We start from the raw sequence: 23,093 nt of genomic DNA, 5'->3' as shown, positions 1-23,093 counted from the left end.
ACTCAATACCTCTATTTATGAAGCCCAAGATCCCATATGCTTTGCTAACTACTCTATGTCCTGCCACCTTCAGGGACCTATGCACATTAACTCCCGGGTCCCTCTGTCCCTGCACACTCTTTAAAACTGTGCCATTAAGTGTATATTGCCTCTCCCTTCTGCCAAAATGCATCACCTCACACTTCTCTATATTAAATTCTATCTGCCACTTGTCTGCCCATTCTGCTAGCCTTTCTATGTCCTGTTGCAGTCGATTGGTATCATCCTCACTGTTTGCCACACCTCCAAGTTTGGTGTCATCGGCAAATTTAGAAATTCTACTCTGTATTCCAATATCCAGGTCATTTTTTATATATGTATCAAAAAAAGCAGTGGCCCCAGCACTGCCCCTTGGGGAACGCCACTGTCTACCATCCTCGAGTCTGGAAAAACAGCCAGTTACCACAACTCGCTGTTTTCTATCCTTAAGCTAATTCCTTATCCAAGCTGCCACTGACCCACATATTCCATGAGCCTCAATTTTGTTAACCAGCCTTCTATGTGGTACTTTGTCAAATGCCTTCCTAAAATCCATGCAGACAACATCCATTGCATTCCTTTCATCGATCCTCCCTGTTACTTCATCAAAAAATTCAATTAGATTAGTCAAACACGATCTGCCTTTTACAAATCCATGTTGGCTCTCCTTAATTAGCTTAAACCTCTCCAAGTGCCCGTTAATTTTTTCCTTGATTATTGTTTCTAAAACTTTACCCACCATTGATGTTAAACTGACCGGCCTGTAGTTATTAGGATTGTCCTTACACACTTTCTTGAACAATGGTGTCACATTTGCCACTTTCCAATCCTCAGGCACCTCCTCTGCATCTAGGGAAGATTGGAAAATGATGGCAAGCCCTTCCGCTATCTCCTCCCCCAATTCCCTTAGCAACCTGGGATGCAAGCCATCTGGACCAGGTGACTTATCCACTCTAAGCATACCCAGCCTTTCTAGTACATCCTGTCTATCATTTTTCACCCCTTCCATTGCTTCTACCTTTTCCACTTCTGGCTGTATTTAAAGTTGATAATTCACCAGGACCAGATGGGATGCATCCTAGGATGCTGAGGGCGGTTAAGGAGGAAATCGCGGAGGTACTGGCCATAATCTTCCAATCCTTCCTAGATACGGGGATGGTGCCAGAGGACTGGAGAATTGCAAATGTTACACCCTTGTGCAAAAAAGGGTGTAAGGATAAACCGAGCAACTACAGGCCAGTCATTGTAACCTCGGTAGTGGGGAAACTTTTGGAAACGATAATCAGGGACAAAGTTAACAGTCACTTGGACAAGTGTGGATTAATTAAGGAAAGCAAGCTCGGATCTGTTAAAGGCAAATCGTGTTTAACTAACTTGATTGAGTTTTTTGATGAGGTAACAGAGAGGGTTGATGAGGGCAATGCGGTTGATGGATTTCCAAAAGGTGTTTGATAAAATACCACATAATCGGCTTGCCAGCAAAGTTGAAGCCCATGGAATAAAAGGGACAGTGGCAGCATGGATACAAAATTGGCTAAGTGACGGGAAACAGAGAGTAGTGGTGAACGGTTGTTTTTCAGACTGAAGGAAGGTACACAGTGATGTTCCCCGGGGGTCAGTATTAGGACCACTGCTTTTCTTGATGTACGTTAATGACTTGGACATGGATGGACAGGGCACAATTTCAAAATTTGCAGATGAGACAAAACTGGGAAGTATAGTGAACAGTGAGGAGGAGAGAGATAGACTTCAAGAAGGCATAGACAGGCTGGTGAAATGGGCGGACACGTGGCAGATGAAATTTAACGCAGAAAAGTGTGAAGTGATATATTTTGGCAGGAAGAACAAGGAGCGGCAATATAAACTAGAGGGAACAATACTAAAGGAGGTGCATGAACAGAGAGACCTGGGGCTATATGTGCACAAATCATGAAGGTGGCAGGGCAGGTTGAGAAAGCGGTTAAAAAAGAGAGGGTGCAGAAAAGATTTATGAGAATGATTCCAGGGATGAGGGACTTCAGTTACGTGGATAGACTGGAGAAGCTGGGGTTGTTCTCCTTAGAGCAGAGAAGGTTGAGAAGAGTTTTGATAGAGGTGTTCAAAACCATGAGGGGTCTAGACAGAGGAGATAGAGAAACTGTTCCCATTGCTGGAAGGGTCGAAAACCAGAGGACACAGATTTAAGGTGATTGGCAAAAGAACCAAATGTGACATGAGGAAAAACTTTTTTACACAGCGAGTGGTTAGGATCTGGAAGCACTTCCTGAAAGGGTGGTGGAGGCAGACTCAATCGTGGCTTTTAAAGGGGAATTGGATAGGTACCTGAAGGAAAAAAATTTGCAGGGGCACGGGTAAGGGCGGGGGAGTGGGACTAGCTGAAGTGCTCTTGCAGAGAGCTGGCACGGGCTCGACGGGCCAAACAGACTCCTTCTGTGCTGTAACAATTCTATGGTTCTTTGTTTTCCCTTTTCCCTGAGCTCACTAATGCTGTTTTTGAGAAGTTCAGCTTCAAGGGCAAATAATAAGGAACCTATAATTCTAAAAAGGTTTTTGCATGCAAGAATCTGTAGCTGTGTTCTGATGCAAAGCAACATATAAATGTTGTTGTCGTAATTCAGGTCTTCAAAACACTGTTCGATCAGTGACTTCCCAGTCTTTTTTGGGAGTGAACTTGGTTCCACAACTGAAAACTGCACCTTTCTGTAGCCTACCCTTGTAGACAGTGAATGGTGGTAGACCATTAAACAACTAACGGGAGGAGAAAGCTCCATGAATATCCCCATCCTCAATGATGGTGGAGCCCAGCACATGAGTGCAAAAGACAAGGCTGAAGTGTTTGCAACCATCTTCAGCCAGAAGGGCTGAGTGGATGATCCATATCGGCCTACTCCTGAGGTCCCCACCATTACAGAAGCCAGTCTTCAGCCAATTCGATTCACTCTACGTGATATCAAGAAATGGCTGACCGCACTGGGTACAGCAAAGGCTATGTGCCCCGACAACATCCAGGCTATCGTGCTGAAGACTTGTGCTCCAGAACTAGCCGCGCCTCTAGTCAAGCTGTTCCAGTACAGCTACAACACTGGCATCTATCCGACAATGTGGGAAAGTGCCCAGGTATGTCCTGTCCACAAAAAGCAGGACAAATCCAACTCTGCCAATTACTGCCCCATCAGTCTACTCTCAATCATCAGCTAAGTGATGGAAGGTGTCATCGATAGTGCTATCAAACAGCACTTACTCATCAGTAACCTGCTCACTGATGCCCACTTTGGGTTCCGCCAAGACCACTCTACTCCCGACCTCATTACAGCCTTGGTCCAAACATGGACAAAGGAGCTGAATTCCAGAAGTGAGGTGAGCGTGACTGTCCTTGATATCATGGCAGCATTTCACCGAGTGTGGTATCGAGGAGCCCTAGTAAAACTCAAGTCCATGGGAATTGGGGGGGAAACGCTCCACTGGCTGGAGTCATACCTAGCACAAAGGAAGATGGTTGTGGTGGTTGAAGGTCAATCATTACAGCCCCATGACATCGCTGCAGGCATTCTTCAGGGCAGTGCCCTAGGCCCAACCATCTTCAGTTGCTTCATCAATGACCTTCCCTCCAACATAAGGTCAGAAATGGGGATGTTCGCTGATGACTGCAGAGTGTTCAGTGCCATTCCCAACTCCTCAGATAATGAAGCAGTCAATGCCCGCATGCAACAAGACCTGGACGACGTTCAGGCTTGGGCTGATAAGTGGCAGGTAACATTCGCGCCACAGAAGTGCCAGGCAATGACTATCTCCAACAAGCGAGAGTGTAGCCACCCCCCTTGACATTCGATGGCATTACCATCGCCGAATCCCCCACTATCAACATCCTGGGGGTCACCATTGACCAGAAATTTAACTGGGCCAGCCACATAAATACTGTGGCAACAAGAGCAGGTCAGAGGCTGGGTATTCTGCGGCGAGTGTCTCACCACCTGACTCCCCAAAGCCTTTCCACCATCTACAAGGCACAAGTAAGGAGTGTGATGGAATACTCTCCACTTGCCTGGATGAGTGAAGCTCAAACTCAAGAAGCTCGACACCATCCAGGACAAAGCTGCCCGCTTGATTGGCACCCTATCCACCACCTTAAACATTCACTCCCTCCACCACCGGCGTACTGTGGCTGCAGTGTGTACCATCTACAAGATGCACTGCAGTAACTTGCCAAGGCTTCTTCGGCAGCACCGCCCAAACCCGCGACCTCTTCCACCTAGAAGGACAAGGGCAGCAGGCGCATGGGAACACCACCACCTCCAAGTTCCCCTCCAAGTCACACACCATCCTGACTTGGAAGTATATCGCCGATCCGTCATTGTCGCTGGGTCAAAATCCTGGATCTCCCTACCTAACAGCACTGTGGGAGTACCTTCACCACACAGACTGCAGCGGTTCAAGAAGGCGGCTCACCACCACCTTCTCGAGGGCAATTAGGGATGGGCAATAAATGCTGGCCTTGCCAGCAACGCCCACATCCCATAAACGAATAAAAAAAAGTAACCTGATGCTAACACTGGCCTCAATTGCAGTAAAAAGCTTGTTGGATTTTGCTTGGACCCATACTTTTTAAATCAACTTATAGTGAAATTAGCAAAACAGACCAGAACTATTACAAGCTAATATTAACTAAAATATTTTAATTATGACTTAAAGCACGCAGAAAAGTAAGAGGATTGGGAAAGTCTAGCATAATAATTGTAAAGATCCTTTTCAATGCACACAAAAAGTTAATTGCCGTTAATGAAGATGTGAAGATACTCAAAATTTCACAATAAAATACTACAAAGAAAACCACCCTTTTCTTTATTCTCTCCTATACAATATGTGGTTGAACACTTCCTCTTCAGTCAGGATTCAAAGATGAACTCTCTTTGGTAGTCAGTGACAATTTTTTTATCCAGTATTTTCCCCTAATCTTAGACTTCCTTCCACTCTTTGATAACATTCAAAAGCAAATTCAACTAGCAATGAGGTTGGGTGACTGGCTGAAACGTGGCAATATTAATTCCAGATAACCATTAACACAGTAACACCTCTGACACATGACAAAGCACGTAGTGAAACACAGCCAGCTTATACCCTTTTGTATTTGCATAGCTGCTACCCATGACAATGGGATCGTGGATTTGATGATAAATATCTTTCCCGTGAAAATTTCCAGGTTATCCATTATCCATCTATATATGATGTAGAATATTAAATGTACATCACCATGTCTGCAAGAATAGGTGCATCAACACTATGCTGTAGTATCAGCACATGGAGACATCAGTTTCTCCCACGCAGCTCTAGCTGACTGGAGCCAACTGACATCTTAATTTTAAATAAGGGGGGACATAGTTTCACTTTGGTTACATTAGATTTTTTTTAATATATGCAAAATCACAATCCATGTGGAGTTCTGTATGTGTGTACTCTTTTTAGGAACCATCTATCAGTTTTTCCACAAGAATAAAAAAGTGATCCATGCTTCCCTATGAAAAATGACATTGATTATTTTAAGAAGTGCATTTGCAGCATTAATCCCCTGTCACTGTGCTTACACTTTGTTCTTCTGTCAAAATGATGACAATTGGCCTGAGCCAACAGCTTTATTTGTTTAATGGGTGCCTACACAGAGAGGTGTATGCACACAGTCACTGCAAGCACACACTGGCAGACCTGCCTCAGTTTCCAAATAAGTCAGCAATTGAATTGTGAATCAAAAGATTCTAACAATGATTTAAAAAGCAGTATGTTTAGAATAAAATGAAAAGCAGAGAATTTTATAGCATGCTTATGATAAATGACTCATTACATTAAGATAGATGGCGTCTTTAATGATTATTGGATCAGTAATGCAGTAAGCATCTTGCAAAAGTTTCAGATAAGATTATGAACATCTATCACCTTCCGAGTTTTATAGTGTGTAACTATTTATTATTGGGGCGTTTACAAGGGATGCTGATAATGTGACGAAGGATACACAACACTTGTTAGTAAATTAGCAACAAAGTGGCATAAGAAGCACTTGCATTTATGTTGCACCGTATCACATCATCAAAATGTGAAAGTGCTTTAACGCGAAAATTACTTTTGTTAATTGTTAAAGGAAAATGGGAGTAGCCATCATGTGGCAGCAGTGTTCCACAAACAGCAGTGAGATGTATAACTAGTTCATCTGTTTTATTCCCCCCATGACTTTTCTCTTGCGCAAGCACATGTACTAAATCGGTGCAAGAAATTAAAATTCTTTTTATAGCGTATCTTCCCAGAATGCTGCAGCAAGTAATTTCCACCTACTGGGCACTCGGTGCACAGAAGTGTGCTTGAGTGGGTCATTATTCTCTAACATGCAGTGCAATTAAACCCAATATCAGTAAGCAGTACAGCAACGCAGCATGTTGGAGCACCTATCTGTGACTCCACAGTACTGCTTATATTGACTTGAATTTCCCTTTGGGGCCGAGTTCCTGATCTTAGCTATGCTGCTGTGAGAAGAGAAAAGGACAATCAAATATGAGTTGTTTCCAGGCATCTATCGCTCCTCCTAGCTGCCAGTTTGGATTGCTGTTGGAGGAGTCCCAGGATCAGGTCAGCTGCAGGACAGGTGGTGGTGGGAAATCCATGGCTTGCGGGTGTGGGGGGAAGGGTCTAATATAGCTTCAGTTAAAATCATGTAGTCTGAACATAGGCTGCCAGATGTCGCTGTCACCTGTCATCAGCAATAAAACAGTATTCAAATACAATCAAGCCATCCTCTCTAAAGCACCACCTGTATGTATCAGATAGAATAGCACAGGTTGGAGTGCATTTCAAGTATGTAATCTACCTTAGGGTTGAAATGACAAAGTCTCCTCTTATGGTTAATAACGTCATCTCTTTTTCTCTACATGTTACAACATGCTCAGTGTATGTGTGTATATATTGTGTATATTATATCATATTTCATATACTCCCAACCATCATTTATTCTTTAACAGAATAATTTTTCGACTGTGCAAAATCAATTCAGGATTGGTCATCTTTTGATGCGTCTGAATTATATGGGAGTTCATAGTGCAATGATTATGAAAATGTAAATCTAACATAAAAATTAGGATGCTGAAACCAATTCAAATATTCATTGGCAATGCCATTTTGTTGGTAATAAATTTTGATAGGTTTAATGGTCTAGGAAAGTGGCCCTGTAGCTTTTAGGAAGGTAATTTTTCTGTGTTTTTGCCTATGTTCATGGAATGAAGGTTAGCTGCCAGTAGTCCCTGCTGTGACAACTGCTGATTATGTCAGATAAATAAGGTGTGCCAATTTTGTCAGATGTGCTCAATTTGCCACATTCACAACTCTGCCTACTGTGTCAACACTGCCATCTGTATAAACTGTTCCAGCTGAGTTTGATATGCCAACTGTGCTCCAGCTAGTTATTCTCTTTCTGATGTATATTAATCTAAAATTTAAGCCCTGATAAGGCAGCAGAGCAACAGATTAAGTATATTCTTTTCAACTGTATCATGATTTATTTTCTGTTTCAACAAAGAATGGATAATAGACCCTTTTGTGCTTGCTATTGCATTTCCACTTTCACTGTGTCAGGAAACCAGAAGAGCTATCATGCAACAAGAACCATTTTACATTTTCTCGGAAATAAAAGAAACACTTGCATTATTATAGCACCTTTCAGGATATCCCAATAAAGTACTTTTTGAAGTGTAGTCACTGTTGTAATGTTGGAAACATGGCAGCTAATTTGTGCACAGCAAGGTCCCACAAACAGCAATGTGATAATGACCCAGATAATCTGTTTTTGTTAGTTGATTGAGGGATAAATATTGTTCAAAACAGGCAATCTGCTATCTAACAGCAAAGATTTTAAAGGAGACAGTACCTTATTTTTATTTTAGATTTAAGTAGTTACGACTAAATTATACTATCCAGAACATTTCCATTTGTACACGAGAGAAACTGAGAAAACCTCTCCTGTATTAATTAATTGATCAAAGGTGATAACGGATCAATAGGAAGTGAAAGATTAACTGGGAGAAGAAAAAAGATATGTATTTGCAATTTTTCTAAAATTTGCCCATAAATTTCATTGATATTTTACTTCATAAAATATACTTTATTGTAGCAAAATTCTGTATGACATAACAAAGCTTTAAGTTCCCATAATTTTTTCCATACATAATACACACACTTTTGCATTGGGAAATGGGGTCCAAAACCCAAATATATGTACTATAAGCAAGCATGCTCGGTAAGTGAATTTATGTTTACACATGTATTGCACATACCTATATAATACACAGCCATGCTCTTGATATCCGCTGTAGCCAATTGGAATTCAGAGTACGTCAAAATGCTTTTTGTAACACTATTCAATCTCCGTTAGTGTTGTTCACAGTAACGTAGAATCATAGAAGATAGGAGCAGGAGTAGGCCATTCGGCCCCTCAAGCCTGCTCTGCCATTCAATGCGATCATGGCTGATCATCCAAATTCAGTACCCGGTCCCTGCTTTCTCCCCATATCCCTTGATCCCTTTAGCCTTAAGAAATATATCCAACTCCTTCTTGAATATATTTAATGAATTGGCCTCTACTGCCTTCTGTGGTAGAGAATTCCACAGGTTCACCACTCTCTGGGTGAAGAAATTCCTCCTCATTTCTGTCCTAAATGGCTTACCCCTTATCCTTAGACTGTGACCCCTGGTTCTGGACTCCCTGACCATCGGGAACATCCTTCCTGCATCTAGTCTGTCCAGTCCTGTCAGAATTTTATAAGTTTCAATGAGATCCCCTCTCATTCTTCTAAACTCCAGCGAGTACAAGCCCAATCGACCCAATCTCTCCTCATACGTCATTCCTGCCATCCCAGGTATCAGCCCGGTAAATCTTCGCTGAACTCCTTCCATGGCAAGAACATCCTTCCTCAGATAAGTCGACCAAAACTGCACACAATACTCAAGATGTGGTCTCACCAAGGCCCTGTACAACTGCAGCAAGTCATCCTTGTTCCTGTACTCAAACCCTCTCGCTACGAAGGCCAACATACCATTTGCCTTCTTAACCACCTGCATGCTTACCTTCAGCGACTGGTACACAAGGACACCCAGGTCTCGTTGCACTTCCCCTTCTCCCAATCTATTGCCATTCAGATAATAATCTGCCTTCCTGTTTTTGCCACCAAAGTGGATAACCTCAAATTTATTCACGTTATATTGCATCTGCCATGCTTCTGCCCAATCACCCAACCTGTCCAAATCATCCTGGAGTTTCTCGGCATCCTCCTCACAGCACACACGCCCACCCAGCTTTGTGTCGTCTGCAAATTTGGAGATATTACATCTAGTTCCCTTGTCTAGATCATTAATATATATTGTGATAGCTGGGGTCCAAGGACCGATCCCTGCGGTACCCCACTTGTCACTGCCTGCCACTCGGAAAAAGACCCGTTTATTCCAACTCTGCTTTCTGTCTGCCAACCAGTTCTCTATCCAAGTCAATACCTTGCCCCCAATCCCATGTGCCTTAACTTTACACGCTAATCTCTTATGCGGGACCTTATCGAAAGCCTTCTGAAAGTCCAAATACACCACATCCACTGGTTCTCCCTTATCTATTTTACCAGTTACATCCTCAAAAAATTCCAGTAGATTAGTCAAGCATGATTTACCTTTTGTAAATCCATGTTGACTTTGTCCGATCCTGTCACTGTTTTCCAAGTGCTCTGCTATTACGTCTTTTATAATGGACTCTAGCATTTTCCCCACTACCGATGTCAGGCTTACTGGTCTGTAAATTAGATGATGCGCTCTATTATAAAGCCAAGAGCATTTACCATGCAATGTGCAATTAATTATTCTGCTGCTGATGTGGATCTATAGCTTTTTAATGCCACAAAGTCTAATTATTAAGTAAGCACAGATCAGAGAACTTTACAAATTGGAACGTGCTTGTAAGTTTCAGGCTGCAGATCAGAAGATTAACTGACTTGCTTTACTTTTTATAAGTGTAATTATGAAGCTCAGTCAGAGGGTAGTCATTCTGATTGATCTGTATATTGCAAATCATTAGCATTTTTTTAAAAGTGTGACTGGGACCAGGACAGCTAATTTCTGCTCGCTTTACAAAGGAAAATCCTACTGAGGGGCTATCTGCAAGTATGATATGGAATGGTGATTGAAAATAAATTTGCATATAGACAAGTGCGATGAGTAAAATGTGGTTTAAGAAACTGCATTTTTTAATATATATATGCCACCAGAACATTGAAATTAATGAATAGTTCTGTAATGGTCGTGCTTCCAAAAGTGGCAGTCTAACCTCTAAAACCCAATATTACAAGAACGCCTGTTAATTTCTTTTGGACTAACCATGTGCAAGGTTAGCGAGGATTAAATGCACACACACAATTTATATATTTATATATGAAATAATATAAATAGCTAAGGGTAGAATATGAGTGACAGACATAGGAGAAAGGACAAACATTGCAATTTAATTATGTAAACAATGGAAGGTGTAACACATGTTTGTTGTTAGCTGATCTCCCATGATGTTGCTTACACTGAATCGCAAGCTGGCCCATGATTTACCTGTCTCTGTTGTCACATTGGTCCTTTTGACACCATTATCTCTGCTGTTACGTTGCCAGTCCCCTGTGCCACTCCCCTGTTGCACAACTGAATCCAACTGCTGCTACAAGCCCACTGCACAGTACGCTTACAGCTGGCCCCTCGTCTACTGACCCATGCAGTGAAAACATTGAACTGGGGCCTGATATACCTATCAATTCGTCCAATAAAAGGCGACGAGTTAGGAACGTAACTAAAGGTTTTTATTGACTAAATAACAGAGCCCACCCTCGTGGGTGATCGGGTCCAACAAGGAGGAATACCAGCCAGTCGACTACCTTTATACCTGGGCAGGTAGGTGGAGCCATGGGCGGAGTCGGAGGTGGTCAGCCCAGGTATAACAGTGCGACAAGAGGCGACCTCGTATCGTGATACAACGGTGATAACAATACAACAGTGATAACTATAGTGTAACGATAAAGTGGTTTACCACATTCACCCCTTGTTTAGATTTGAGTCCGGCGGGGTGAAGTGTACTACCAGTTCTGGTATGTCAGTCTGTCCGGAGGCCTCGTAAGCCTCTCCGATCGTCGCAGCGGCGGTGCTGCATTATCCGGTGTTAGTGCTGGTGTCTGCGTGGTCGGCGAAGGCTCGTGGGGTTCCGGCATGCCGTCTACCTGGGCTGGAATTGGGGGGGTGGTGGGGGGGGGTAAAGGTGGTGTCTCCGGAGTGCCCGAGGGTGCGAGGTCTCGTAAGGAGACAGTGTCCTCCCGCCCGTCTGGGTAAGCCACGTAAGCGTACTGGGGGTTGGCGTGCAGGAGGTTCACCCTTTCGACCAGGGGGTCTGTTTTATGGGCCCTCACGTGCTTTCGCAGCAAGACGGGCCCCGGAGAGGTCAGCCAGGTTGGTAGAGTGGTTCCAGTAGTCGACTTCCTGGGGAAAACAAACATTCGTTCATGGGGGGTGGCGTTAACGGCAGTGCAAAGTAGTGACCGGATGGAGTGCAGCGCTGTCGGGAGGACTTCCTGCCAGCGGGAGGTTGGGAGGCCCTTAGACTTTAAGGCTAAGAGGACGGCCTTCCATACCGTCGCGTTCTCTCTTTCCACCTGGCCGTTCCCTTGGGGGTTGTAGCTGGTGGTCCTACTTGCTGCAATACCTCTCGCTAGTAGGAACTGACGGAGTTCCTCGCTCATGAAAGAGGAGCCCCGGTCACTATGTATATAGTTTGGGAACCCGAACAAGGCGAAGAGGTCGTTCAGGCATTTAATGACCGTGGTACTGGTCATGTCTGGGCAGGGGAAGGCAAAGGGGAAACGGGAGTACTCATCAACAATGTTGAGGAAGTACACATTACGGTCAGAGGACGGGAGGGGCCCCTTAAAGTCGATGCTCAGGCGCTCGAAGGGGCGGGTGGCCTTGATCAGGCTTGCTCTGTCCGGCCTAAAGAAGTGCGGTTTGCACTCGGCGCAGGTCTGGCAGTTCCTGGTTATGGTCCTGACCTCCTCGATGGAGTAGGGCAGGTTGCGGGCCTTAATGAAGTGGTAAAGTCTGGTGACCCCGGGGTGGCAGAGGTCGTTGTGGAGGGTCTGAAGTCTATCACTTTGCGCGCTGGCGCATGTAATTCGTGACAGAGCATCGGGGGGTTCGTTCAGCTTACCTGGCCGGTACAAGATATCATAATCGTAGGTGGAGAGCTCGATTCTCCACCTCAAGATCTTGTCATTCTTGATTTTGCCCCTCAGCTTGTTATTAAACATAAAAGCGACCGAACGTTGGTCGGTAAGGAGGGTAAATCGTTTGCCTGCCAGGTAGTGCCTCCAGCGTCGTACCGCCTCCACAATCGCCTGGGCCTCCTTCTCGACCGACGAGTGTCGGATCTCAGGGCCCTGTAGGGTCCTTGAGAAGAAGGCCACCGGTCTCCCCTCCTGGTTAAGGGTGGCGGCTAGGGCGAAGTCGGATGCATCGCTCTCGACTTGGAAGGGGATGGACTCATCCACAGCGTGCATAGTGGCCTTGGCAATGTCTCCCTTAATGAGGGAGAAGGCTGCGCACGCTTCCTCCGTAAGGGGGAAGGATGTGGACTTCATGAGGGGTCTGGCTTTGTCCGCATAATTGGGCACCCATTGGGCATAGTAGGCGAAGAGCCCCAGGGTTCTCTTAAGTGCCTTAGGGCAGTGGGGGAGGGGTAGCTCCATGAGGGGGCGCATTCTTTCGGGGTCGGGGCCGATGAGTCCGTTCTCTACTACACAGCCAAGGATGGCAAGGCGCGAGGTGTTAAACACACATTTCTCCTTATTGTAGGTGAGGTTCAGCCGTTGGGCTGTACGGAGGAATTTCTCCAGATTCACGTCGTGGTCCTGCCGGTCGCGGCCGCAGATGGTGACGTTATCTAGGTAGGGGAATGTGGCCTGCAGTCCGTTCTGGTCAACCATCCGGTCCATCTCCCTTTGGAAGACCGAGACCCCGTTGGTGACACCGAAGGGGACCCTAAGGAAGTGGTATAGGCGCCCATTCGCCTCGAAGGCGGTGTACTGGCGGTCCTCGGGGTGGATAGGGAGTTGGTGGTAGGCCGACTTAAGGTCGATGGTCGAGAATATGCGGTATTGTGCAATCTGATTGACCATGTCAGATATGCGGGGAAGGGGGTATGCGTCCAGCTGGGTGTATCTGTTTATGGTCTGGCTGTAGTCGATGACCAGGCGATTTTTATCGCCGGTCTTAACGACCACGACCTGGGCACGCCAGGGGCTGTTGCTCCCCTCGATGATGCCCTCCTTCAGGAGACGCTGCACCTCAGAGCAAATGAAAGCTCTGTCCCCAGCGCTGTACCGCCTGCTCTTGGTAGCGACGGGTTTGCAGTCGGGGGTGAGGTTAGCGAACAGGGAAGGTGGCGGCACCTTGAGGGTGGATAGGCTGCAGGTGTTACGCGGTGGGCGGTTTAACCTTCGCTGGTTGTCGACTGTGAGTGGGGGGAGGGGTCCACCGTATGCTAGGGTTACACTTTGGAGGTGGGATTGGAAGTCCAGCCCTAGTAGGACGGCAGCGCAGAGCTGGGGGAGGACGAGGAGTTTAAAGTTTTTATACTCTGTACCCTTAACCGACAAGGTCACAGCACAGTAGCCGCTAATGTCCGTGGCGTGGGACCTCGATGCCATCGAGATTCGGTTGCGCGTTGGCAGGACAGGGAGGGAGTAGTGGCTCACCGTGTCTGGGTGGATGAAGCTCTCCGTGCTTCCGCTGTCGAACAGGCAGGTCGTGGCGTGGCCGTTTACTTTGATGTCCATCATCGACTTGGACAGGTGGTGTGGGCGGGCTTGATCCAGAGTGACGGAGGCTAGCGTGTAGGTAAGCGAGTCGTTGTCGTCTGCGGGCGAGGCGGTCGTCGGGTCCGGGGGCCCGGTGGCAGTCGGGCGTGGTGGGTAAAATGGCGTCTCCCACGAGGTAGGACAAAATGGCGGAGAAGATGGCTGCCCCCATAACTCACATGAGGCACTATTGGGGTCGGTTGCCTTGATCAAAGATGGCCGCCCCCATGACTCACGTGTGGGGATACTGGCCTCAGTTGCCGTGAAAGAAGATGGCCGCCCCCACAGTTCACATGAGGCACTGCTGGCCTCTGAAGATCCGCTCCTGCAGGCCTTAGAGAAATGGCCTTTCTTCCTGCAGGTTGTGCAGGTAGAGTTCCTGGCTGGGCAGCGCGACCTCGGGTGCTTCTCCTGGCCGCAAAAGAAGCAGCCGGCGGCCCGATCGCGGGTGCCCGATGTCGGAGCCGGTACCGGGGGTGGTGGGCCCGGTCGGGTCCGGGACGCCGACGCTGAGGTAGGTCCCGGGGGCGGCGCTGCGAAGGGTATTGCGGTAGGGGTCGGGCCCGAGTCCCAGGGTCGCGAGCAGTACCTGGAAAACGCCTCCTGGTCCTGATGGGCCACCTCCAGGGAGAGAGCGAGGGCTTCAGCTTTGTCCAGGTCGAGGTCTTTAGCTTCAAGCAGTCTTTGCCGTGAGTAGTCGGACCGTAGGCCTTTCACAAAGGCATCGCGGATATTATCTTCCGTATTTTCAACAGCCGTCACCGCTTTAAAGTCACAGTTCCTGCCGAGTGCTCTTAGCGCCCGTAAAAATTCAGCTACAGACTCTCCTGGCTGTTGCGGGCGGGATCTTAGGAGGTGCCTGGTGTACATGTAATTTACCGGGCTGCGGTACTGCTGTTTCAGTAGGTTGATAGCGGCCTCGTACGTAGTCGTGTCCTGTATGAGTGCGTATACTCTCGGGCTCGCTTGGGCGTTCAGAAGTCGTAGTTTGGATCTCTGCGGGGCGCCGGATTCTTCCAGGTAGGATTCGAAGCAGTCCAGCCAGTGTTTGAAGTTGAGGGCTGCGTTTGCTGCCTGTGGGTTTAGATCCAGGTACGGTGGTTTGAGGGCTTGCAGCCAAGCCGGCTGGTGTGGCTGTGCTTCTGGGAGGGCTTCTGGCTGGCCAGTAGTAGACATCTTTAAAATTTAGTCAATAAAATTGATATACCTATCAATTCGTCCAATAAAAGGCGACGAGTTAGGAACGTAACTAAAGGTTTTTATTGACTAAATAACAGAGCCCACCCTCGTGGGTGATCGGGTCCAACAAGGAGGAATACCAGCCAGTCGACTACCTTTATACCTGGGCAGGTAGGTGGAGCCATGGGCGGAGTCGGAGGTGGTCAGCCCAGGTATAACAGTGCGACAAGAGGCGACCTCGTATCGTGATACAACGGTGATAACAATACAACAGTGATAACTATAGTGTAACGATAAAGTGGTTTACCACAGGGCCTCAATATTTCCGTGCACCCTTCAGTACTCCACCATGGATCATATGCCCAAACCCTCAGTTTCCCTAGACCCCGACGATTCACCTCCCTGTAACCTTGAACATGCAACCTTCCTTCTCATCTGTATAAAAATAGAATCATGCGGCACAGAAGGAGGCCATTCAGCCCAACATACCTGTGCCGGCTGTCTGAAAGGGCTACCAATTAGTCCCGCTCCCCTGCTTTTTCCCCATAGCCCTTCAAATGTTCCCTTTTCAAGTATATATCCAATTCTCTTTTGAAAGTTACTATTGAATCTACTTTCAGTAAGCATTTAAAACTTCAAAGAAACTGGAAAAAACAGGAGAAAAGGAATTCTTGATATAAAAATTAGAGAGGGAAGAGAGACTTGTGGGGACATGTCTGGAGGCTGGATATTGTTGATGAGTTGAAGATGAGAAACTGGATTGGTGGGGAGTAGTACTGGGCCTGGAGGCCCAGTGTCAGATTTATAAGTTTGAAGATGCTGTGAAAAAGGGGAAAATCATTTGTTGAGGACTTAAAGCATTAAAAAAACATAGGAGCAGCCAGTAGGAAGCAGGAGTGAGCCCAGAGACCCGATGTAGGGGTCAAAGGAAGGCAGGAAGCAAGGCTGGAGGGCAGCAAGGACAGGACCTGTGATCATATGTCATATATTGAATTATGTAAAACATGGAAAAATAATGATTAAAGATTAAATTTTGTAGTGTGCAGTGGAATCAGCTGTATCCAGGGAGGGAAACTGTAATGCTGGTTGCAGTTTGGGATATGTAGGCTCTGAAGCTCCATCTAGTGCTGGACCTGGACGTACTGCTATGATTGTAAAGTAAGCAGCAATTAGCTGTCTTGATTCCAAGGGGAAATCCTACTGAGGGTCCACCTGTAGGTTTAATGGGAAATAGTGACAGGCAACTGTTGACATTTCAACATGGCAAAACCCCATAGAAGATGTTTGGACCACTCGGGTACGAGTCTCTAAAATGGAGTGTGCAACCCACAGACTTGATTTTAATATATTATTGGTTGCTCTCCTGTCATGCTACACATGGGGAGTCAAGACCAAGTATAATCTTCAGGTGAAGCAGGGTTAGTAGTTGTGGAATAATTGGACCAGGATGTGCAATTGTAAGTCATGCATTCTGTCCTTATTTTTATGCAATACTTTGATTTTATATTAATATTGATAATCAAATAGCAAAATTTATGGCAATTTGGGAAGCAGTGTAGTAGAGTTGGTTGGAGCATAGCAGTTTCTCTGCAGTACAGGCTGAAGAATTGAGAGAAGCAAAACAGATGCTACAGTACCACAGTTGTTGGAGGGTGTGATTATACAATGACAAGTTTACATAGGCAATTCCATTGTAAATGTAGATTTGGGAATTTATAATGAGAAAAAGTTGATACAAGTGTGACAAGAAGTAAAGTTTTCTGTCAGGAATTACACACAGTCATAACATTTTTAATATTGATAATAACAGCCTGCACATACACAAACAATCTATAGAACTGTGGTGACTGAAGGATGTGCCACCAATGTTGGAGTAAGGGAAAGAAGGGATGTACAAGAGCCCAGAGTCAGAAGAGTGGAGGGTATGAGCTGGAAAGTAGGGCTGAAAGAGATTGCAGAAGTTTGGTGGGGCAAAAGCATGGAGAGATTTGTAAACAATGACTCAAATGTAAACTTAATACATTTGAGATGGGGAGCCAGTTGAGATTGGGATGATGGGATGATAGGTGAACAGGGCTAAGTGCAGGAATGGATAATAATTGTAAAGTTTGAATGAGCTAGAGTTGTGTAGGCTTAAGCTCAAGATGCGGACGGAGAGTGTTGAAGTCAAGCCTGGAAGTGGCAGACGGCTGAGCTAAGATAGAGGCAGTGCACTGTAATGGAGCTAAAAGTTAATCTTGGTAATGGATGGAATGTCAAGTCTGGTATTGGGTTGGGATTGGTAGGGTTCAGTGTTTTTTTGGTAGGAGCTGAACAGGATGACATTAGTCTTCCCAGTGTTAAGCTGGTGAAAATTCTGCCTCATTCACAACTTGACAGAAAGAAAGGAAGAACTTGCATTTATATAGTTCCTTATCACCTCCTCAGGATGTCCTAAAGTGCTTCTTATCCATTTAAATTATGTTTGAAGTGGAATTACTACTGTTATGTAAACAAACAGGGGAACCATTTTGTGAATAACAAGGTCCCTCAAACAGCAAATGGGATGAATGATTGAGATAGGAATGGTGGCTGGGGTCTGGGAGAACTATGTGCTCTTCTTGAAATAGTGCCATGGGATCTTTTATGTCTACCTGAACCAACGAAATAGACAGAACCTTGGTTTCACATCTCATTCAAAAGACTGACCCACTAACAATGTAGTACTCCTTTAGTATTGCACTCAAGTGTCAATTTAGATTATGTGCTCAAATCCTGGCTTGGGGTTTAAACCCACAACCTTCTCACTCTGAGATGAAAGTGGTACCAATTCAGCCAAACTGGCACTTGATGTTAGACAAGCAGTTGGACAGCATAGTGAGCGATGGCAGAGAGGTAAAGTTGGATGTCATCAGTGCACATGTGGAAGCTGCCTTCATGGTTACAGGTAATCTCACTGAGGGGTGGCATTATGACGAGAAATTAGAGGGGGCAAATGATGGAACCTTTGGGTACACTGGAGATGACTGTTTGGGGTGCCAGGAGAAGCCATTACAGAAGATGCATCATCTACTTTGGGACAAAGGACATGCACCATGGAGGAGATGCAGTGGAGGGGATGGAATGGTTGGTCATATCGAAGGTTGTGAACGAATGAAGAGGGACAGTGTGATGTGGCAGCAGTCACAAAGTAAAGCTAGTAACTTGGACCAGATCAGTTTCAGATGCTGCGGGTGGGGAGTAAACCAGGCTGAGGGGTTCAAACAAGGATTTGTGAAGGAGGTGAGCATGGAGCTGTGTTCAAGGACCTTGGAAAGAAAGAAGAGGTTCAAGATAAGGTGGGAGTTGGAGGGGATGATACTAGGCTATTTAAAGTTGGCAGTGATAGTTTTGAACGAAGAATGGCAATCCATATTTAAAGAGAGCAGTTATGATGTCAGCAAATATTGGATTAAAAAGACATAGTTGAGTGGCTTGAGGGAAGAGATGTGTTTGAGTGCTGAAGAGAAGATAGAGAAAAAGCTGCAATTTTTTGTAACGTTAGATAGGTTAGGAAGATGCTGGAGGCTAGGATGGAGGAGGCATTGGAGGTCACGCAGATAGCTTGAATTTTGGAGTTGAATTCTTTTAGGTGCTCGTACTTGGGTTTCAGGTGAGGATGGAGGAGCAAGTAAAGGAGCTCAAAGGAAGCTGTTTGTTATGGAGAAGCAGTGTTTGAAATTGATTCTGGAGTACGAGGATTTGGTAATGAAGAGACAATAATTCTTGAGGTAGTCAATCTGATAGTAGATAACCAGGCCAGTTGTGTATCCTATGTATTGAAGCTTGTGGCCCTCGGACTTGAGTATGTAGAATTGGGAGTAACACCAGTAGAAACAGTGGAGGTTCAAAGCCATTATGGATTTTATGGGGATGAGGACCCCTAAAGCAGAAACAAAGGAGCCATTAAACAGGTTGAGGGAGGTAGCGATGTTGTGGTTAGAGGGCCAGAGGATAGTGCGATAGAGAGTGTGTTGGTGAGGAATCTGGGCGAATTGTTTTGTCAAGGGCAGGGCATGAGGTTAGTGGGATTGGAGGGAAGCAGAGACATGTGGTGGGTGAGGGAGATAATGAAGTGATCAGACATTGCCTTGTCAGTGATTGGGACTTAGAAGGTAATAAGGCCTTTTGTGCTGGTACAGTCAATGGGTAACCATTGATACATACGGTTTTCTTGCATGGAGCTGGCCTTTTTAAAAAAAAAAAGTCTTGCTTTTTTTTCCTCCCCCTAGAGCAACCATATATTTTAGTGAATGTCGTATGTGTGAAGACGATATTTATTGACGTGACTAAATCCTGACCAAAATACGGCAATGTCACGTCGTCATTTGGCAAATCAGAAAGACATTTAGCCCGTGTGGAAACGTTAACAACACGATTCTTCGTCTTTTTGAGTCACAACTCTAGCACATTGAGGTTAGAAAGATTGTCCTTTTAAGTTACGTCAGTGTGGTGTGGGTTGGGGTTTGGTATGCATGGTGAGGTTGAGTGAAGACAGGAGAGCAGAGGAGATAGGGCATGAAGAATACAGATGTAGCTTGACGTCACCAAGGTTAAGGAGTTTTCATGCAAGGGCCAAGCGAGAAAAATAGGTAAGAGATTTCAGCAAGGAAATCACTGAGGGGCTTGGGAGGGCATGATGATCTTGAAAGAGAGGCATGCGTATTACCAGAGGGTTAGGTCATCAAACAAAGAAAGCACTAGAGGAGTAAAGGGATAGATGGAAATGGGGCTTAGAGACAGGCACCATGTGTGCCAATGCACTATTTCGAATGGACAATGGATCGGCCTCAGTGATAGGGAAACCGTCGCTGTTGATGAGCCAGGTTTCGTCAGGTGTACAATCTCAATAAACTCATCCAGGATGAGGTAACATTTTAGGCCTTCACATATACATCTTGAGTTTCATGAATGAAACTGCTGATCACAACTCATTTTTATGCCATGCTAGTTGAGAACTAGGTAATCTTGCAGTTGCTGGTTTTATTGTGTTTCATTTGTTTTATTTTTGAATACAGAATCGACTGAACTGTTGATTCCAGAAGAGGAAACCGGAAGATCAGAAGACGACACATTTCCAGAGAAATCAATGCTGAGTAACAGAAGAGAGCAACTTTATACAAAAGGCATGCAATATCTTCAGCAGGGAAAGTCAGAAGCTGCTCTGAAATCTTTTCAAAACTGTCTTCAAGGTCTGACTGAGACTGACAGCTTTGTTTCCTTACCACAGTGTCTACATCAGGTGAGGTAACTAGTACTGCCATATTTAGATGAGTACCTTTCTGCACAGCAATCTGTTTTAGTTAAATGCAATAGAATTTATTCATCAAAAAGTTTCTCTGTCCAACAACACAATAATACATTTGGAAACACAACAAAGGAATTTAAAAGGCTTCTAATTTCTCTAATGGGAGAAATCTGAATTATATTTTTTCAGATATGCCTACTTTGGACATTGCAGAAGGGACAACCTAGGTCCCCCTTAATTTGTGGTGGATCTTTCCAGCATCATACTAGAATAGGACCTGTCAGTGAGCCAAAAGTGTCAATGCTACTTTTCATAAATAATAGTACCAATTGAAAGAGGACCACTAAGAATCAGTGACAATAATAGTGACAAAATAATTCCCATTAAGCTCCTCTGTTGTCTATCATATAATATTAGGTATATTGTAATCTAACAGCAGCTTTGTTTCATGGACACTAACAAAGACTGATAAAAATATGCGCACCTTCATGCTCGTGTTGATGGATAACAACTGGCTTAACATAAAGAAAGGAAGACTTGCAGATATATAGAGCCTTTCACGACCTCGGGACGTCCCAAAGCGCTTTACAGCCAATTAAGTATTTTTGAAGTGTAGTCACTGTTGTAATGTAGGAAACGCGGCAGCCAATTTACACACAGCAAGCTCCCAGATCAGCTGTTTGTGATTTTATTGAGAGATAAATATTGGCCAGGACACTAGGGATAACTCCCCTGCTCTTCTCCGAAATAGTGCCATGGGATCTTTTGCGTCCACTCTTAGAGGGCTGAAGGGGCCTCGGTTTAACATCTCATCCAAAAGACGGCACCTCTGACAGTGCAGTGCTCCCTCAATACTGCACTGGAGTGTCAGCCTAGATTTTTATGTTCAAGTCTTGAGTGGGATTTGAACCCACAACCTTCTGACTCGGAGGCAAGAGTGCTACCAACTGAGCTACAGCTGACACTTTAGGTACAAGCATTCCACCCAACCAACAATTCTTCAGCTATGACAAAAACAAAATACTCCGAATGCCGGAAATCTGCAATAAAAACAGAAAATGCTGGAAACATGCAGCAGATCAGGCAGCATCTGTGGAGAGAAACAGCGTTAATGTTTCAGGTTGATGCCCTTTCATCAGAACTGGAAGATGATGGCGATGGACAGCTTAAAAGCAATGGCGGAGCCAGGGAAAGAACCTGTGATGAGGTGGAGGGTGGGGGTGATTAAATGACAAAAGGGATGATAAAGGGCTAAACATGGAAACAATAGGGTCCAGAGGAGGCGTAAATGGTTACAGAAGCACACGAGGATCTAAAGTTGTTAAATTCAATATTTAAGTCTGAAGGCTGTAAAGTGCCTGATAGAAAGATGAGGTGCTGTTCCTCTCGCTTGCCTTGACCTTCATTATCCTTGAATGTGTTGTCCCCTCCCAAATCCATGCCTATCTTTCCCGAACTCTGTGTTTGAATCCTTCCAATCCAGTTTCCGCCTCTGCCACAGAAACGGCTCTTATCAAAGTCACAAATCACATCCTATGTGACTGTGACAAAGGTAAATTATCCCTTCTTGTCCTTCTCAACCTACAGCCTTTGACACGTTTGAGGACACAATCCTCCTCCAGCGCCTCTCCACCGTCGTCCAGCTGGATGGGACTGCACTTGCCTGGTTCCATTCTTATCCATCTAATTGTAGCCAGAGAATTACCCGCAATGGCTTCTCTTCCGGCTCCCGCACCATTGCCTCTGGTGTCTCCCAAGGATCTATCCTTGGTCCCCTCCTATTTTTCATTTACATGCTGCCCCTCGGCAACATCGTCTGAAAGCAGAGTCAGTTTCCACATGTACGCTGATGACACCTAGCTCTATCTCACCACCTCCTCTCGCAACCCCTCCACTGTTTCAATTGTCAGACCACTCGTCTGACATCCAGTACTGGGTGAGCAGAAATTTCCTCCAACTAAATATTGGGAAGTCCCCACCACAAACTAGCCACCAACTCCATCCCTCTCCCTGGCAACTGTGAGGCTGAACCAGACTTTTTGCAACCTTGGTGTCATAATTGACCCCGAGATGAGCTTCCGACCACACATCCACGCCATCAATAAGACCGCCAATTTCCTCCTCCGGAGCATCGCTCGACTCCGCCCCTGCCTCAGCTCATCTGCTGCTAAAACCCTCATCCGTGCCTTTGTTAACTCTAGGCTTGACTATTCCAACGCACTCCTGGCTGGCTTCCCAGGTTCTATCCTCGTAAACTTGAGGTCATCCAAAACTCTGCTGCCCATGTCCTAACTCGCACCAAGTCCCATTCACCCATCACCCTGTGGTCGTTGACCTACGTTGGCTCCCAATTTAGCAACACCTTGATTTTAAAATTCTCATCCTTGTTTTCAAATCTCTCCATGGTTTCACCCCTCCCTATCTCTATAATCTCCTCCAGCCCCACAACCCCCCGAGATATCTGCGCTCCTCTAATTCTGGCCTCTTCAGTATTCCCGATTTTAATTGCTTCACCGTTGGTGAGCGTGCCTTCAGCTGCCAAGGCCTTAAGCTCTGGAATTAGCTGCAATGGCTCGGGAATGGTAACGTAGTGGTAATGTCACTGGGCTAGTAATCCAGAGGCCTGGACTAATGATCCAGAGATGTGAGTTCATATCCCACCATGGCAGCTGGGGAATTTAAATTCAGTTAATTAAATAAATCTGGAATAAAAAGCTAGTATCAGTAATGGTGACCAT

General features: G+C 45.5%; 1 protein-coding gene across 1 annotated transcript in view; it reads left to right on the top strand.

The window, feature by feature from the left end:
* Positions 1-23,093, top strand: part of LOC147109291 (uncharacterized) — an 88,891-nt gene that overhangs the window by 5,536 nt on the left and 60,262 nt on the right. The window contains exon 2 of the mRNA XM_086003102.1: positions 20,126-20,349. Within this exon, the coding sequence (XP_085859228.1) occupies positions 20,126-20,349 (224 nt within the window). The remainder of the gene's footprint in view (positions 1-20,125; positions 20,350-23,093) is intronic.

Source organism: Somniosus microcephalus, chromosome 12 (genome assembly GCF_052327205.1).
Source record: "Somniosus microcephalus isolate GS21.2 chromosome 12, FLI_Smic_1.0, whole genome shotgun sequence".
NCBI classification, from domain to species: domain Eukaryota; kingdom Metazoa; phylum Chordata; class Chondrichthyes; order Squaliformes; family Somniosidae; genus Somniosus; species Somniosus microcephalus.
Note: the sequence above shows the minus strand (reverse complement) of the source record. Positions and strands in the feature narration are given on the sequence as shown.